The sequence below is a fragment of the Phytophthora infestans genome, genomic scaffold (genome assembly GCF_000142945.1).
Source record: "Phytophthora infestans T30-4 supercont1.16 genomic scaffold, whole genome shotgun sequence".
NCBI classification, from domain to species: Eukaryota; Oomycota; class Peronosporomycetes; order Peronosporales; family Peronosporaceae; genus Phytophthora; species Phytophthora infestans.
This window is the reverse complement of record NW_003303743.1, coordinates 393,339-411,904: the sequence shown is the minus strand read 5'-3', so window position 1 is coordinate 411,904 and position 18,566 is coordinate 393,339. Positions and strand designations below refer to the sequence as shown.

Here is an 18,566-nt window from a genome sequence, read left to right as displayed (position 1 = left end):
TAGCGAGGGAATGCTGACACTCCTACTACAGGTTTATGAGTGTGAAGAAGTATTGCAGGAAGGACCTTTTTGTCAGGGCTTTAAGATCAAGACAGGATCTGCAGCAAACGTTACGGAAACCACGATGTCACTAAGAACCTACGCACAAAAACTCGGGTAGAGTCACTTCCGAAAATGGCACGTGACCGCTCACCAGACACTCCGTTGTCCTTAGCTAAAGCTGCGTGTTGCGGGCGGGCAGTTTTGCCTTCAACTTCATTGCTCAGTTTAAAATAGGCTCTAATCAGAAGTGTGTGTGTGGCTGTCACACCCAGCCAAGGGAGGGAGGAGGGTCTAGAGACGAGTAAAATCTTAGCGCGTCAAGAGCCCTGCCTCCCATCACGCACCACGCTAGTGACTGCTGAAAAAACTAGAGCGGGGCAGGGCCAAGGACAGCAGTGTGCGTGTGCGTCCTGTGTGGTCGAAGCGCAGGATTGCAAGACGCCGACAAGAAACGAACTTGGGCTGACGAGTCGCGACGCACGAGTCTCGACTGCTTGCAGCCAAGAATACACGTGCGGGGTTTCTCACATGGGGGTGGAAGCCAAGGAACACAAGCGCCGCATGCTGCTGCACTCGATGGCAGCACTAGCGCGGGGTAGTATGAATTCGAATGCAGGAAGTAGCTCAACTGAACTATCGGCAACAGCAGCCGTGGCGACTAGCGGAGGCGACGCCGCCCTTTCTGCTAGCTTATCGACATTGCCATTGCCGCGTTCCGCGCAACATGACGAGTCTGCGCTGCACAAGGGAGATCCGACAAGCGACCCATGCTCCTTGTCCTCAGCGCATCAACTACGCATGACACCTCTGGTGTCGCAGCTGAGAATATCGCAGTCTTCTCCGCGTCTCGTAGGCACCTCGGTGGTCGAAAGAAGAGCTACAGTTGCAGTCGCCCACGATCTCGAAGTTGAAGATGTTGAAGTTGTTGAAGACGATGAAAACAGTACGAAGGCGTCGAGTGCTCCAAGCAGCACCAGACCCGTGCCGCCGAGACGTGCGACGAGTGCTTTGGAAACATCGAGCGACCACACGAGCGACGAGTCTATAATGTACGCGGTGGCACTGCTACGTAAACTTCAGCAACACGCTTGTGACAGTGAACGTGGCGAGGCTGCAGTGCAACGAGAGGAGCTCGACCAGATCCTCCACGGTTTCTCTCGCGCTCTTGAGACTGTCACCTCCACCTGGGACGAACGGAGCGTTGAAAACACGATGCAAAAGCTGTTCGACACGCACTCGAACGTGTTTGACGAAAGTGTGCAGAACTTTTTTATCCAGAACTTCCTGCATGAATCGGAGAGCGCCAAAACGCTCCGTACTGCGCTGCGTCGTACAAGTATGCTGCGTCGCTGTTTGCTGGCAATGTATCAGTCCGACCACGGTGGGAAAGACAGCAACAGCGACGACAAAGGAACCGCCGCGCGTCGTTGGGGAGAAGCCGTAGCGCGAGTCATGAAGCAGAAGGAAGACGAGCGCCGACGCTTCTCCATTGAAGTCTGCCCCGAAATCACGAATCCATCCATCGTACTCGCTGTGCAGAACGAGATTGCCAGCATCGACTCGTGGAATTTCGATGTCTTTGCTGTACGCTGCTGCTGTGGCATTGAAGCTTTTACAAGCTGGCTGGTTCTGATGATTTTTTTTTGTTTCACGTAGATTGCGGCGGCAGTTCCGGGTCAATCACTGTGCATCGTCGGAAATGCACTACTGGAGCAGTATGAATTCTGCTGTCACTTCAGGACATCCAAAGCGCGCGTCCAATCGTTGTTGCGGCAGTACGTTCTCAACAGGCATGGCATGTTTCTCAAATATAACTCTTGTCAACTCTTCGCAGTGTCCAGCGCAGGTACCACGCCCACCCGTATCACAATGGTAGCGTCAATGTAAAAGCTCCAGTGCATAGGGACGTCATTAACACATGTGTCTTGCTTCGAGTGCAGCCGAGCACGCAGCAGATGTTACACAAACTTTGCACCATTTTCTATCCGTCGGAAATCTGGGAGGCTTGTTCACCGAACGAATCAAATGCACAGCACTCCTGGCAGCCATAGTGCACGATGTCGTAAGTATCGCGCTATTGGCTTACGCACCAAAGTGTAGTCTCACACACGTACATGTACGTCGACTCCAGGGCCATACAAGCTACAGCAACAATTTTCACATAACGGTCAACGACGACTTGGCCGTAAGATACGTGTATCGCTCTCCACTAGAGCACATGCACTGTGCATTGGCTTTCCAGTTGATGAAGGATCCACAATGCAATATTCTACAGGGCCTCACAAAGGTCGAGCAGCACGAGGTAAGCACCAACCATTGCCTCCACATTAAAAAGAAGAAGAAAAAACTGACCTCCTTGCTATCTCTCGAGGTGCGTAATTTGATTACGGACATGGTCTTAGCCACCGACAACAGCGTACATTCCGCGTACTTGGGGAAGCTTGAAAACCTTGTGCGAAGGTAAGTCAGCATTGCTTTCACCTTGCAACGTAACCGTTTCCTGACGGTCTTATGGGGGATTCGTGGTACTGTAGAGCAACTGACGAAGGATGGAAAGGTGCCGATCCGGAGGACGATCGTTTGGTGTTGCAGATGGCATTGCACGCCGCGGACGTGTCCAACCCGACCAAGTCGCTGCGCACTTACCTCATCTGGACCGAGCGCATCATGCAGGAATTCTACCAGCAGGGTGACAAGGAGCGCAAGCTGCTGCTGCCCGTGAGTATCGGCTACGATCGCGAGCATCCCATTCCTCTCGAGAAGATGCAGGCTGGTTTCATGATTGGCATCGTGCGGCCACTCTTCCTGTCGTTAAGTCACCTGCCCAGTGCACGACTGGGTCATTGCATGACCCAGCTGGACGCCAACCTGGCGCACTGGCAAGACGAGATCAACCGTAATCAGCCACCTCCACCTCCTCAAAAGCTTGTCGTCTCTTCGAACGAAGCAGCAGACGCAGGCATGCTTGTTGTTATCGCCGTCGACACCGCGTAACAGCGGCGGACCCATAGTTCATTCGTAGGGTAATTTATGAGACCCCAATTAGGTTTGATTTAAAAGGCAATGCTTGTTACTAAAGTATGAAAATGTGATTTTAGCCAATCATGTTGTAGCAGTGTCCCCGCCTCTCGTTTGACCGTGTGGTCCCCTAACAGTAGTCGCTTAAAGCTTAAGGAACAATTTGCTGATAAGATGCTGAGCCTTGTGAAGAAAGTGGCGACCGCTGCTGGTCGCCGTACGCCCGCGCAGTCGCGTCTGATGAGCCACGGCCCGGCCCCTCCCGAGGGAAGCCTGGAGGCCAAGGTCCGCCACTACCTGCCGGAAGACTACCACGTACGTTTACATATAGTATGGAGGATCCTTGGGTCTTTTAGTCACTGACGATGTATGCGCTACTGCTGCTATTATCAGATTGTGCTGGCCACCCTAGGTGCTTACACGACACTCATTATGCTGTTCAAGCTCAAGCCCTCGAAGAAGAAAGAGGAGGAGATCGTCATCCGTACGTCCGCCTGGATGGCAACTAAAAGTCTACTAGTGAAAGGGCTAACTCTTACGGCGCTGCTGCGTTTTTTGTACAGCGTCCAGCTCGAGCTCGTCCTCGACGTCCATCCCGTCGCTGTTTGATGACGAGTTCGATGAGTGGTCGAAGCTGCCGGGCAACCTTGAGAAGTGGGAGAAGAGCCTGGAGACCATCGGCAACTAAGGTTACTAGTGCAAGTGGCCGACCGTAATTCTCCTTCTGAGAACACGTGTCTGTCTGCTAAACATGTCATGGGCATCCTGAGATGATAATGAAAAGGCCCTGGCTGTGACGGCCTGCGCAAAGTGAACTTGTGTCGCCATTACGCCTAGCTTCCTTTCAATATTGAGGTCCATTTTCTGTGGAGTAGTATATTGCATGACATCGGAGAGCCTGTCTGGAGTGATCATAGATTATCCGCACAGCACGTCCAACTGAAGGTGAACAGAACTTAACAATCGCTTCTTCATCACACCACCAATTATTATCAGAGTGGAGCAGTGGATTATATAGCAAGTTAAGAAGGAAAGCCTTTGCGCATGACACGCAAGAGAGCTCCTTAGGATCAGTCTCCAATCGAACCAAACTCCGGCGATCCGTCGCCACGCAGTCGCTCGCACAGCATCGGCTCGTAATGGTCTCCTCCACGGTCGCTGCCGGTTAATCGCATGAGCAAAAACCACGGCGCGTGGCCCTTTGAGTGGCAGATCGTACTCTGATCTAAGCCATTGTCGCCGCGCGGTCGGTGAGGGAGGAAGAACATCTTGCCACATCCCACTAGAACGACGAAGACATCTCGCTGATACGCCGTCGCCAGCGCCTCCAACACAAAATCATCGCCCCACGCCACGCGCGAGTTGTCCGGGTCGTTATCCACCGAAATTAGTCCGCGACTGCTGTAGTTCAGGCCAATAAGGAAGTGTGTGTTTTCACCTCGACCCACAGTCATGTAGTCGCAGTACGAGTGCGCGTCCACGATCGGCTGTGCGTACTCAGTGTACACCGCTTCTGCAGCTTTTCCCCACGAATAGCCGCGTTTTTGAAGTTCTGCACACTTGTCGAGGAGCATCTTCTTGTCACTTCGACGTACCACAAACCGTCGTGTCTGAACGGGACTCACGCCCCAGCCTCCTTTCAAGGTTGGAAAGTACAAGTTCTGGATGGCCTTGTCGATCTTCTGCTTCTCCTCCGGCGTGCTTGAATTGTAGTGTGCCAGAAAGAACTTGGTAGCCACTTTGCGAATACCTTCGGGAGACAGAGGCTCACACTCCTCCGTGTACAGCAGCAGCTGCTCCATCGACAAGAAGAGGCAGTCGCCGAATGGCAGCACAGGAGCCAGATATTTTACGCTGTAGGCGGTGTCATGCGGCTCATACGACACGCCATCTTCCTCCAGCATACGCAGTAGATCGCGGCTGCTTGAGTCAATGTTGGACACACGCTGCCAGCCCATACACACGGTCACAGGGCGGTCTACAACGGCGAGTCTAGCCGTCATGACGAATCGCTCTGTCTTGGGTCTTCTCGGCGTTAGCAGCACCTGCTTCGGCCGGGCCTGCATCAGACACAACAGTCAGAGTGTTAGTCTTCGGGTTATCGTATTGCTAGTCCGCATTACGTCTCACCATTTGCTGGTACTGCGAATACGCCAATAGACGCGAGTCCAGTGCATGCTGAGCGTCCATGATCGCCTCGCTATAGCCGTCGTGGATTGTGATCTGCGTGGAGGCGTCCAGCTCTGGAAGGAAGGGCATGGCCACAGGCATCTGGTCCAGCTCCACCGAGTCATCATCGTCCTCCTCTGCGTCCGAGTCGCCAAACGTCGCGCTCTCATCCGAAGACGACGTGGTGGCCGACGCCGCCGTTGTCTGGGACGTCACTATCTCTTGCGAGACGTGACAGGTGCTCGATTCGCCCAGCTTCTGCGTCAACACGAACACGTACTCTTTCTCTTCCTTCTCGTCCTGCATGTTGATTGACCTGGCTTCCTCGACTTCTTCAGTCTGATTCTCCCTGCAAAATAGTTAGGGATATGTGGGGCACACAAAATTCACCAAGCTGTGATAATCTCATGCTGACCAAAAAACAAAATGCTAAAGCTGTGCATAAGGAATGGTAAGAAAAACAAGTACTTAACCCCAGCCCTAGAAGAAAGGATTAAAAACTGCTTAAGTACGACGGAGTCTGTCGGATAAAAACGACTTAAAGTTTGTAAGGAGGGTTCTGCGCTACAGTTTAAGTGCGAACTGTATGATATAACAGATCCTCCTTCAACTAACCTCGTTTGTCAGTAGCCCTTTTTTAACTTCTAGCTAGATTGCATTTCTAATTTCCTAGAATCAAGAAAAAAACTGACACGATTTGCTATTGGTGAAAAAATTTGGTATACAATATGATATGCATACCCCGCGTACAAGGGACACCATGTATTGCTGCCAGGCCAGAACGCAACGTTTGGTTCTATTTTTGTCCTTAAAGAAAAAAATCAAGGTGTTGAGGTTAAGGATAGACGCATTGTGTTCGCTGTGGTTACGCTCGTTTATCAGCGGCATTCCAAGGCGGGCAAGATCAATCTCTTCTCAAAGAATTGTCGTGATACAATTCATAAGCATGGCGTGCTTACATTGGCACCCGACAGCACAAAGGCTCTGCGTGGGTACGCGTTTAGTGAGAACAAGTCCATTAGACAGGGTCATGCCGAGGCACAAAAAAGCGTCTGGGTTTGCAAATCACAACAACCATGTCAATGGCAAATATCAAAAACCAAAAAGGCAGAGTCAACGTGTTCGAACTTTAAACTTGCCTTCAGCCTACCTAAGGCTCGGTTTATAGATGATATGCAGCCTAATCACTCGCGATTTCGTAGGTGAGTGTTTTTTTCAGCTGGTGGTAGACCTTTCAGGCTTCAAAGGAGAAGGTTTAATCTGCGCTCGTCGTGCATAGCAGCCCCCGCTCAGACTGTGAATAACGTAAACGTACCGCTATGTTTTTTAGAGCAATTCATCAGGCTCAACAAATGCTGACGGGGCACACACGAAGAACCGACATTATCCATTCTGCTTGTCGGAAAATATGGACAAACATCCCCCGTCGCCGTGCATTTGTTCATAAGGAAACAGCGCCAAACTTTGATAGTTTTTTTGCTAATTGCTTTGCTGTTGGATTGAAACTCCATATTCGACCACTTTTCACCGGCCGAGAAAAAAAAAACATGATTCTCAGGTTCGCTTACTACCGTGTGGCATTTTATGAGCCCTGGAAATTCTATTGTCGATATATAATGTATTATACACTGATGTGTGGTCATTTCCGTGGAGTCGAGCTAAGTATTTAGAACTTCAAGGACTTAGATTTCGATTTACAGGCAATAACTACTTTGTCCGGGTACAAAATAGTCCTCGCTCTGGGAAAGTAGCTGATACTGAGGTCCTCTTGCACACGGCGCCCTAACTGCCGACTAGCGGAGGGATCTTCCGTAAAATTTCTGCGCTCACCTTGTATACCCGTCGGTGGGCTAATCTGCTCTTTGAGTGATCTTGTTTGAGGTGCTTGACTGGAATCTTGGGCTGTCTCATTTCCGTACACCACCAGTCTGGCCTTGTATCGCTCAATTAGGTCTGCACCCGTGTGTTTCTTCTTATACACCCATTTGGTGTACAGCCGCACCGAACTTCGGTCCCATTTGACTAAAGTCCACGTTTCAAGGCATCGAGTTCCTCTTGTTCAGCTCTCACAGCAAGCTCTCACTGCATCGTCGCGCATGATTGTAATTCTTTGGCTCGGGATCATTTGCGTGAGCTTTCGTCTTGTCCGGGTCCGTCGCTGTTAAGGCTAGCTACGGATCACGCGGTCTTGTATTTCCAGCCGCAACGTCGCCATCCACTTCTGCTTGTCGACACGACTTCCGCCTCTTGCGACGAGACAGACGAGGCTCCGCCAGCTGCCGTGGCGCTTGAACTGAACTGAGTTCAGTCGCTCCGTTCTCGGTAGCCGCACTCACCAGCGTCTTCGTCGGCTCCGCGTTTGATGTCTTCTCCTCCGTCGAGATGTTCTGCACGTATCGCGTCGTGATAACCTTTCATTCAGAGGGCAGATACACCTTGTAACCCTACGTGGAATCATCTTTACCCCAATTACGCCTTCGCAAGCGCGTTTTTTCTTGGACCGTTTCCCTGGAGCACGGAACACAGTACACTTGGAGCCGAAGAGCACAATCTCACGCAGGTCAGGTACCTGTCCCATGAGCATTTGTAGAGGCGATGGCCGCCCCTAATTGTTTTGCACGGACTGCGGTTAAGGATGTACGCAGCATACAGTGCTCCGTCCCCCCAGAAACCGGGCGACATCTCAGCGTCAAAGAACATGCAGCGCACCATATTTAGTATAGTACGATGCATCGTTTCAGCTTTTCCGTTCGCGGCTTGGTTGTTTACCTCTGTCACTTGCCTAGCCACTTCGTTTTCCTTGCATTACAAATCGACATTCCGGTACCCCCCCATCGGTGCGAAGCACATACACTCTGCAGTCAAAGCGTTTTCGAACTCAACGAGGACCTCCTGAAACTTCTTGGCCGCGTCGCTCTTTCTCTTTGCCAGGAATACTTGGCAGTAGTTTGACTTGGGGTATATAAAGTTAGCCACATAGCGGTTTACCAAGCGATTCACCGGCGTCATTGGTTCTTTAAGATCACTGTAGTGTGGTGTTGGAATTCCCACGTGAACTCTAGCTACAAATGTAGTTAGGACGTTCCCACAACAATACGTCTACTAAGATAGAAAACGATCGTTCGAGCGGACCTGAAGACCCCAGTTCTGCCCTTGCACCGGGACAGACTGGATCTTGTAAACTACCTATATAGGCCAACCAGTAAAAATAAGAACACGCTACTAGCACGAGTAAAGCTAGCAGGTGTTATGAATCCTCGTGGTCCCAACAGAGGAAGGGTACCAGGCACGGGTAAGCCTTTTATGAGGGCACCGAGTGTTCAACACTCGGTTGGAAGAATAAAAGGGATGCAATACAAGAAATCCCAGTCGTGCAAATAGGCAACAATAAGCCGTCACGTAAAACCTCCCGATAGTAATCGGCCAAAAGACACAGTCTCTTGGCCTTGCCGGATGAGCCCCCGCTACAGAGCTTTGAGCTCACCGACAGGCATAACACACTCAAACAAGCTTGACCAGACGCTTACCTTGAAGCCGGACGTCGTTCTGTGTGTTTGAGTAGAAATTCTGTTCTGTATTTATGTTTACCTTTTCGGGTCTATTCCTAATAAGAAGTCCTAATCAAGTATACAAATATCAAGTGAACAATGATCCGTTATGGATCTTCTTGCACGCCAAGCGTCGTCTGCACAGTCGCATGAGCATCTTTAACGGCTCGCGCCCTGTCCCAGACGGCGCACGTGCCTTCAAAGGGTCGCTGAGTTTTCCGCGAACTCATCCCAACCGCCACCGAGGGTTCGTACCGTAGATGGTCAGTTCTTGGCCGCTGAATGCGAATCCGGCCAGTCCATTATTAATAATAAGGACAGCCTGGATTCAGTGACATATGGACCGTATCCCATATCCGTTGAAAGTTCGGTAGTGACGCCGTCGAGTCTCTTGCACCTTGGAGTCACTGTACATCACATGACCGAGGGTTCGTCGCTTGAACATCTTGGGCGGTGCCGCATCTTTGTCGATCTGCGATTATCTGGAGAAATCACTTCACCACAACTGCCCCTGTCGCAATGGAAGCCACGGTACTGGTGCCCGTTGTGACATTTCTTTATTATCCAATTCACCTCCAGTCGCAGCATGTCCAAGCGCTTGAATCGGGCCGTGAACAACGCGCTCCAGCGTCTTAATCCTTGCCGACAACGTGAACGTGAACAGCTGGAGGTAACTCAACTCATCTTCCTCTTGGATCATCGGCATCTTGCTCATCACCGTGCACTACTCGTCTTGTTTCTCAGGAGGGCGACACCGAGGTTTCGAACGCCTCTCAGCCTGCCACACTTCCTTCGACGACAACGTCGTCAGCTGGACCTCTGACGCTTCCTGCCCCGGATTCTTCACTCCCTGCTGCAGCTCCTGCGGCACTTCCTGTCATCACTGAATCCACGGGAATGGCTCCTGCTGGTCCGCCTGGGACTGCTGGTGGTCCTCCACCACTCACCAAGGATTCGTTGCGCGCCATGCTGGCTGAGAGTACGGAGGCGTCGGTCGATCAGATGAAGACCTCGATTATTCCGTACTTGACTGCGATGGCTCGTCATCAAGTGCAGCTCAACGTTGCGCCTCCTCTTCACGGCGATTTCCACACTCAACGTCCTTTCTAGACCGCCATGGGCTTTGACGAAGTCCTCGCCGCCGTACAGCCGCTTCCCGATGCGCTGTCGGCGTTGCCAGACCGAGTTATCAGCCTGGAGCGTCAGTTGCGGGCCGCCCAGACCGAGGCTGCTGCCGCTGTACGTTTGGTCGCACCCGAAATCATGGCTCGGGAAAACGCGGAGGCGTACCTCAAGGCTGCCAACGCCGAAGTCGAAGCTCTTCGCAAGGATATCAAGATTCTCCGCGAGTCGAACGTCAAGAACGATGCCCTGCTCGCGAGTGTTCAGTCCACCATGGAGCAACATACAGAGGACTTGAATCGTCTGCACTGCGAGGTCCAAGCGCGGGACGCGTTTATCGCCACCTTGAACAAGAAGCTGGCCCGTGAGCGCGAAGTGTACAAGTCTTCGATTGGCGCGAGCACCGAACAGACTCGCCAACTTCATCCCCTCTTGGTCAAGCTTTTCAAGGGCAAGTACGTCGACAACGACACGCTCAAGGTCCTCGAGAACCAGCAAGATCGCAACACCCGCCTCCTCCAAGTAAATCGCACTCTCCGTGCACACGTGATTCTGGACGGGATGGATCCCAAGGCACTGCGTCTGGCTGTTGATGGTATGTTCCTCATGTCGTTCTTTCCACCGTGATTTCAGCAACTAACGTTCGTTCACAATCCTTCGTGACAGGTCTCACTGCGGGTGAGCTGGATCTGGAAGCTCTGGACTTAGACCAAGAGACGTTGGTTGCCTTGAAGAGCATACAGTCTGCTGCCGCTTCCTCAAATGCCCCACAAGCTCTTCCTGCAGCTTTGGCGAAGGCTGCTCATCAAGTGGATCATGGGAAGTACCACAAGCGTCTTCGACCAGGTGGCAAGGAGTCGGACGACGAGTTGGACGATTCTGACGAAGACAAGGCCCCCATCCCGACGGACAAGGCCAGTACGTCGATGGCAGCTGCTGGTCTCGGTGGTGCACCACCTGCCGACACTTTAACCCCCAAGTCTGCACGTCGTCTGCTGCGACTTCCAAGACGATTGAAGTCTCGGGAGTAGTTTCTACAGCAGGGCTTGCCCCTTTTGAAGCTGCTCCGCATGCCTCCGTGTCTTCAAAGCCGGCTCCGACTGTTCCAACAGCTGCCACGTCAAGTGTTTCTTCGACCAACTTTTCGATGGAGATCGATGACGATGGTAGTGGTGATGATGATCGTGGAGATAACGTGGATGACGATGAACTTTCGGTGGATGATTCTCCTGATGGTACAAGTGGTGGTGGTGATGTTCCGCCACCTACCGAACATTCGAGTACAGTTGATGACGAAGATGTTGAAGACTCCGACGGCAACTGGAGCGGTCTTGGCCCTGCTTGGCCCCGACTCCTCCTCGGCCAAATCCTTCGCCGATGGTGACTTCTCCGATCATAGTCGGTGGTCTGCCTCCTCCGTCATCGCCAAGTTCACAGGCACCATCGTCTCTTCCCTTTGATCAACGTCTCCTCGCCCGTTTTCTCGAACTCTCGACACTGGGCCGGGGCGCCAGATTACGGCCGCCTACACTTCGGTGCCGCGTCGTGGCGGCGCACCGTCGGTTGAGCCGTTACTTCACCGCGTGTTGCCTGGTGCTCGCCCAACGGTGCCGGCTTCTTCCACTTTGCCACCGTGGGTTCTCCCGTACCTGGATATAGAATTCACCGACGCAGGTGCCAAGAAGTGTTTCGAACGACTCTTGAGCATGACCCTTCCGGAACCAGCCGGTGAAGTAGTCGTTCGTACGACGGTGGAAGACCTCCAAGCGTACATCAACTATTCGAATTCTGATCATCCGTACCAGCAACTCTGGCGGCTCTATCCTCTCCAGGCGTGTCTCTTCAACACTATTGACTTCGATCCAAGCGTCCCCATCTCCAAGCGTGCCCCAATTGAGACCCGCCTCAAGATGATCTGGGCGAATCTTCGGGGTGACGGCGGCAAGCAGGGTGACCTCGGGTTCGCTTTATGGGAGCGTCTCCACTGGCTTTTGTTGGCTGGTATCGAGTGAGGTCTCGCCGAGGAAGCCACGAAGGTCGGCCACGACAAGGAGTTCTTGAAGGTACTGAGAGCTCTGTTGAAGAAGCTCTTCAGTGAGCACGGCCGTCGGGCCGATCGTCTCCGTAACAAGTACCGTGAGCAATACATGGCGTGGAGTCGTGACTCAGTATCCTCCGGTACTTCTGATACGCCGTTCAATCGCCCCGAGTTGCTTTTGGAGCCGTCGAAGCCGTGGTACCCTATTTAAAACTTGTCGTTCGCTCCACGAAATTCTGACTGGCTTTCTGAAGTACCGGCTCTCGACGCTCGCCAGCCTTGGTGTACCGGATGGATGAGCGCGCCGCACCAGCACCCGTACAACACTACGTACTTCCCGTGCCAGTGTAATTCTGAGCTCTTCAATCCTCGTGGTACGCGTTTTGTGGATGTGTACCGCAGCGTGGTCGTTGATCCGGCTGTGGCGAAGGAGAGTGAGGACTCAACTTCGTTAGCACTCTTGGCCACCGCGGCCAGACAATTGGAGTCACTTTGAATCCTCGCTGCATGACCGACGTTCTCCGACATCCCAGCTAGCTATTGAGGGGTCCAGCGAGGTTTCGCTTTCAGTGCTCGCACTTTTGTCGGCCTTCATGTTTTCTTATTCTTAATCCACTTCCACAGCGTAATCGTGTTCATGTCGTTCTTCAAATGCATGTACAAATCGTTGTTGCAGTAGCTTGTTTCGTCTGTTACCACAGACTGCATCGCCCCGTGGACAGTTCACACGTGAACCAGTCACGCTAGTCTTCGTTCGCAACTTGCGCCATCTGCAGTCGATTCTCGCTCTTCTTGGCTCGCAAATAGTCGTAAAGCAGACCTCCACATGACAAGTTGGATGCTGGTTCCCAAGTCGGGTCTTCGTAGCCAACCCACTTGACTTTGAACTCGCGTACAGCACGCTCCGCGCTCGTCGACCGTGGTATTCTCTCGTCGAGGATGGCTTCGACTTCATACTCATCGGTAACTTGATCTGGTTCCCAGCTGTCTTCAGGCAACAACTCCTCGTCAAAATCGAGTCTTGCTTCATTAGTCGCGTCTAGTACCAACCGAGTCTTCGGTCGACTGCTGAATTCGTTGACGGCCTTGAGTCTCGACACATGCACCACTGGGTAGAAGCGATACCCACTTCGGTTCGGCAGTTCCAGCTCGTACGCAAACTCTTCCACCTTATGCTTGATCCGAAAAGGTCCATGCCACCGATGAGCTAATTTCTTCGTCAGGCCTGGTTTGACACGTTCCATGTACAACCACGCCCGGCTCCCAATCTCAAAAAGAGATCTCGGTGGGGCTCTTGCAGGATCATCTGTGCCTTTCGAAGCTTCTGGAAGGTCCACCGAGTGTACGTTTCCATTTGGTTGGGGTACAGCGGCTTTTCCAGTCGACTCAGGGCATCATTATGCTTTTTAGCCCATCGCTCCTTTTCTACAGCCTGATAAATTTTGACCATAGTGAGGGCGATCTCATGTTGTCGATTGATCTCACGCCGCCACGCCAGTGCGTCAGACTGCGTGCCGAGTCCTCGTTTGAGTGATGACGACATTGCCCGCAACGTCGGCTGCGCATCCCAACCGTGAACGATGTAGAACTGTGTTTCTTTCCTCGTAGTGTCCTAAGAAATATTAATAGCGAACACCACCTTTTCGGTGATTTCGTCCCAGTCCTGTTGTAGAGGATATTCCGCGTACACTCGTACGGAACCCATCACCGACTTCACCGAGCGTTCCTGCTGTCCATTAGACCTTGACTGCATCATCTCCGCAAATGCTGGAGCACCTCGCTCATGAAGCGTGGGTCGCGGTCGTGCCTGATCAATGATGGGGCTCCGAACCGTCGGTACACACATTCTTCGAACACTTGGGCAACGCTCAGTGCAGTCGTATCTGACATAGCCTTGGCAATAACGAATCCCGTGAAGGAGCACTGAAATAGGAGCAACGCAGTGTTACCCTTACGATATTTCGGTAGTGGGGTCACAAAGTCCATCGAGACGATCTGGAACGGCCGTTCGACTAGTACGTTGCCAGGCGATTATCCACGAAGCTGCGGACGGCTTTTACTCGAGCTGCAATCCGGACATGACTTCACATGCTTCTCCACGTCAGCGTACAAGCTGATCCAATAATAACCGGACTTAACACGATGGAACGTTTTAACCACACCTTGATGTCCACCTTTCAACGAGTCGTGACAGTTCTGCAAGACCTCTTAAATCATCGTTGACGGTACCACAAGCCGCAGCTTGGTCTCTTCTTGGCTACCGTGGCCGTACCGACGATTCAATCCAAGATAGTGAAGCACGCCGTCTTCTGATAACACGAACCATTCAGCATACTTCCAGGCGTCTCGAGCTTCTTTATAACTCAGCTCTTCTGCTTGGCCCTGAAGCACCTTCTTGATGTTAGACCTCTTCTGCTCCTCGTCTTGTGCCACCATTATCCGTTTGCGTCGCTCACGCTGTATTGCTACCGGGTCAACATCTTCCGCATCGGGAAATGCCGCTGGCACAGTCTTGTGAGGATGGTTTAGCAAATCCTCGCCGATTGAATCCTCGTTGGACACTTCTCGTCGTTCTTCATGCTGTTCTTGAGCTTTTGAGACCACCTCCGAGTGTTCATCGGCAAACCTGACGCGTTTCTTGGATTTCGTCTGTCGCCTAGTCATTACTGCAATATTACCAAAATCGTACTCTGGTGAGGTGTAATCAACCACAAAATTTCCGAAAGTTTTCCACTTTGAAGACTCGCTGCTTGACAGTACATGTACTTGACGCTCTGCTCCACGTGACGAAACATCTACCGAGTCTTCATCTGCCTCGTAGATCATTTCCTGGATACGATTCAGCGACGCCAGCTCCGACTTGCGAGTTTCAGCCAAGATGACACGACTGACCTTCGATTCCAGCGCTTCAGTGGCTAATGAATCCACGGCAGCGTTGTATTCTCGTACAACGTGAAGATATTTCACTGATCGAAGCTTGGCCGCGAATTCCTTGTGAATATTCAGCAGCGCTAGCAGAGTTTCCTTCCTGCATGCGACCCCTAGTGATTGTCGAATCGCGAGCCTTGAGTCACCAACGATGACTAAATCCTCGGTACCGTGCGCAATAGCAGCCTTGACACCGTTTAGCATCCCTGTGTACTCTGAGAGGTAAGCGTTTGCAGCAATCACTATCTTCCACTCAGGAAGGCTCCACAACACCCATGAACAGCTCCCGTAGCCGCCGTACTTTTCTGTCTTCGCTGATCCGTCAAAATACATGACGAATCCACAATAATTACGGGGAAGCCTGGCGTAAAGCAACGCCGGGTCATTTCGTATGGTCGGTGAGCCCTTGTTTGGAGATTCCACCGACGCGAGTGAGTCTTTCAAGTCTACTTAAATCGTGATGCTTGACTGCAGTAGCTCCGCGAAGGCGACATCTTTCTTATTCCCGCGCTGTACCTTCAAGTACCACTGCGAAAGCAGCACTGCGAATTGGACCGCACGTCCGAAGAAAGACTTCGATTTATGCACCCACGCTAACGTCGAGAATCGGGTATAGATATGTAGCTTCTTTCCTGCCAGCTGGACGTAACAGATCTTCAACAGCAAAAGTAACGCCAAACCTCCTTCTCAGCAGGATGGTAATTCATCTCGGATTCCTTAAGCACACGGCCGAGGAATCGTACGGGGTGCAGCTTGCCTTCGTGTTCTTGCATAAGCGTCGTGCTCAACGTCCATTCATTCGCGAAGAGCAAGACGTGAATTGCCTTTGACCGATCGAAGTGCCTGAGGATGGGTGAATGTGAAACACTCGCCTTCAATTTCTCGAAGGAAAGACGTGCCACAGAAAGGCCACTTTCAACGACAAAGTCTTCATCCTTGAGCTGGTACAGCGCCGCACCGTAGACCGCGAAGTCTTGAATGAAGCGGCTGTAGTAATTAACCGCTCCAAGAAACGACTGCATGCCCTTCTTGCTCGTTGGAAACGAAAGCTCGGTGATGGTCGCAAGCTTCTTGGGGTCAGCTCTGATACCTTCTGGCGAAATTTTATGCGACAGAAAGTCCACCTTGGGTTGGCAAAAGATGCTCTTGGTGAAGCTAATGCTGATCCGACACTGTACAAATCTTGCCAGCAATCGGTCCAGCGTCGCCAGGCAGCTGTCGAAATCCTCGCCACCGAAGCAAATATCATCCACAAACGATCGTCGACCAAACACAGGTACCAGCGATGATTCGTCTGGCTCCCCGTTCGTAAACATGTCAGCGACGGGGCTGTTGACGAGTTGTAGTACAGGGTCGGCCTCCACCGGTGCTTCGCGGTCTGCCGCGAACTATGTTTGAAACGAACCCTCGGTGCTTGGCCCACGACGTGCCTTGGCCTGTTCTTCAGCTAAACGCATCTTCTCCGAGTATTCAAACCAACCTCCTTTTGGCTGAACGAACCTCCAGAGTGCGTTGTCAATCATGCGCTGGTAGATCATGGGCGCGTCCCTTAACCCGAAGGGCATGCGTAACCACTCGAAATCTCCGAGTGCGCAGACAAACGCCGACACTTTACGTGCTCGCAAGGTCATCATGACCGCCCAGAAGCCACTAGCAGCATCCAGCGAGCAGAACCATAGGTAACACTCGAGATCGGTCAACAGATCGTCGACTAGCGGCATTGCATACTCCATGATTGCGGTGATGGTGTTCACCATCTTGTAATCAATGCAGAGCCGGATGTCCATCCCGTTCTTTTTCATCACAATCACGATCGGCGATGCCCATGGACTCTCTGAAAAGACGACCAGTCCTGTTCTCAACAAAGCTCGTAGCAGCTCGTACAGCTTACCGAGAAATCGTAGCGGCACGCGTCGGGCACGCTGTTTGATTGGGGCATGCCCCTGTGTGTCGATATCGCATACCGCGCCGTAGGCTGGCGGCGACAGTGCGTTACCACTAGCAATCAGGATGTGCTCGTGGTTATTCAGCGTTGCGACCAGACGTTCCCTGCCATCGGTCGACAGTTTGGGATCAGCAACACTTGGCGCATTGTAGTCTATTGTCGTGTTAATTTCTTCGGTAAGGCCTGGCAGGAAGGCCAACTCCTTTGCGTAGTCTTCCAGACCAATGTTGTTAGACGAATGCTCGCAGAAATCAATTCTTGTGTTCTCCGTTGCTTCATTTCCTTCTGTCGCTAACACGCGAGCAACCGACATGTACGTCTCGTCCAAAATCGCGACGGACTCTTCCCTCGACTCAACATCGGCATCCACTTTGATTTGAACACTCGGTACTGGGTTCATCTCCTTCCTAGCCTAGTTTCCCGTCTCTGGGCCACCGACCGAGTCTTTGTTCGCAATATTGAATGCGCAGGCAGACGGCATATTGGGCTGTTGACTTCTGTTCAGCGCCTCGGATAATCGTTGCCTTGACAGTTCGGCATTCACACCAATCTCGCAACGAGCACTCGATGCCGTATTCACCTTCTTCAGCGCGACGTCTGCATCCTCTGAACCAACCACCGATGATTCATTCGCAAATTTGGCTGCACACAAGGCCGGGACAACTTCGTCGAGACTGGTGACTCCACCTAATCCAGTGCTGTTACTTGTCGCTTTCCGTTGTCACCCCAGACTTGAAAAGAACACTCGTTGGCGTATGTACAACGTTTGCCGAGCTCAGTAGTTCGTGTGTACGCGCTACCGAGGCTTCGTTGGCATTATTGCTTCCGCCGTGAACTGTTGTATAAGTGTCCACAGGCTCTTCGGAAAATTGACCACCAGCCGAGTCCCCTGCTGTCACCCCAGACGCCAGACAGGCCTCCACTCGTTCACGCTCCTCCATGATCAATGCCCAGCGCTCTGCACATATCAGACTATCACTAGAGTCGATTAGCGAGTCTTCAAGAGGCCTTGCTAGCACCCCACTGGGTTCTGGATAGTCTGGTCGCTCGACTGCCGAAGGCTGAGTTGCAGGCCATTGTCCGTAGATTTCACACTCACACTGAAACAGCTCGCGGTCTCTGCAACCTTCATAGGCCAGCACTTGCCAGTCTTGGTACTTCTTGAAATCCAGACGCACATAGCCGTCACCTCGCGGCAAATCCCCATCTGGAATCCACATTGCGATCGAGTCGTGTGCTGGTAGGTACACAGTTTTGTCGGATACATTGATCAAAGGAATGCTCTGAGACCGTCCATATCGAAACCTCGCCACTGACGGGATTAGCTTGCTCGTTCGACGAACCCACAGTACGTGTTCTTCCAGTCTGACTTGACGCTTCGCTAGTCGATATTCTCGCCATTCGTGCGCTTGAATGTCCAAACGCTCAGGTGGCCCGGTGCTAACATGGGAGCCGTACTCTTCGCTGTCGATCATGTTTTTGGTCTTGATCAGTGGGATTTGAACTTCGAGCGGCAATTGCGCTGCGCCGTGAAACAGGTCCAGCCGAATCTCAGCTGGATTCATAAAGTCGGTCCCGAGTACCACGTCGACGCCTTCACTATGCGCCATGACCCACATCTCGAATTCGTACACCATCTCCCATCCGAGCGTAATCTTGACGCACGCTCGTCGCGTCGTAGACACCCTGCCTTCACTGATTCCTTGAATGTCAATACGGCGTCCGTGATCAGGTACATCTCGGAGCCGCAACTTCT

At 52.1% G+C, this 18,566-nt stretch overlaps 2 protein-coding genes across 2 annotated transcripts; one reads left to right on the top strand and one right to left on the bottom strand.

Annotated features, from left to right (window-relative positions):
* Positions 1-35: 35 nt before the first annotated feature.
* PITG_08702 (uncharacterized protein) lies at positions 36-4,036 on the top strand (the record flags this gene model as incomplete). The annotated part of the gene is made up of 7 exons (XM_002902740.1): positions 36-49; positions 543-1,626; positions 2,318-2,502; positions 2,577-3,032; positions 3,156-3,375; positions 3,454-3,544; positions 3,624-4,036. 7 exons carry the CDS (start codon positions 36-38, stop codon positions 3,746-3,748), a joined length of 2,175 nt encoding a protein of 724 aa, XP_002902786.1.
* Positions 4,037-4,130: 94 nt separating this feature from the next.
* PITG_08701 (uncharacterized protein) lies at positions 4,131-5,575 on the bottom strand (the record flags this gene model as incomplete). Its single annotated transcript, XM_002902739.1, has 2 exons — positions 4,131-5,120; positions 5,191-5,575. The coding sequence occupies 2 exons, from the start codon at positions 5,533-5,535 to the stop codon at positions 4,131-4,133; spliced, it is 1,335 nt and encodes a 444-aa protein (XP_002902785.1).
* Positions 5,576-18,566: the final 12,991 nt, after the last annotated feature.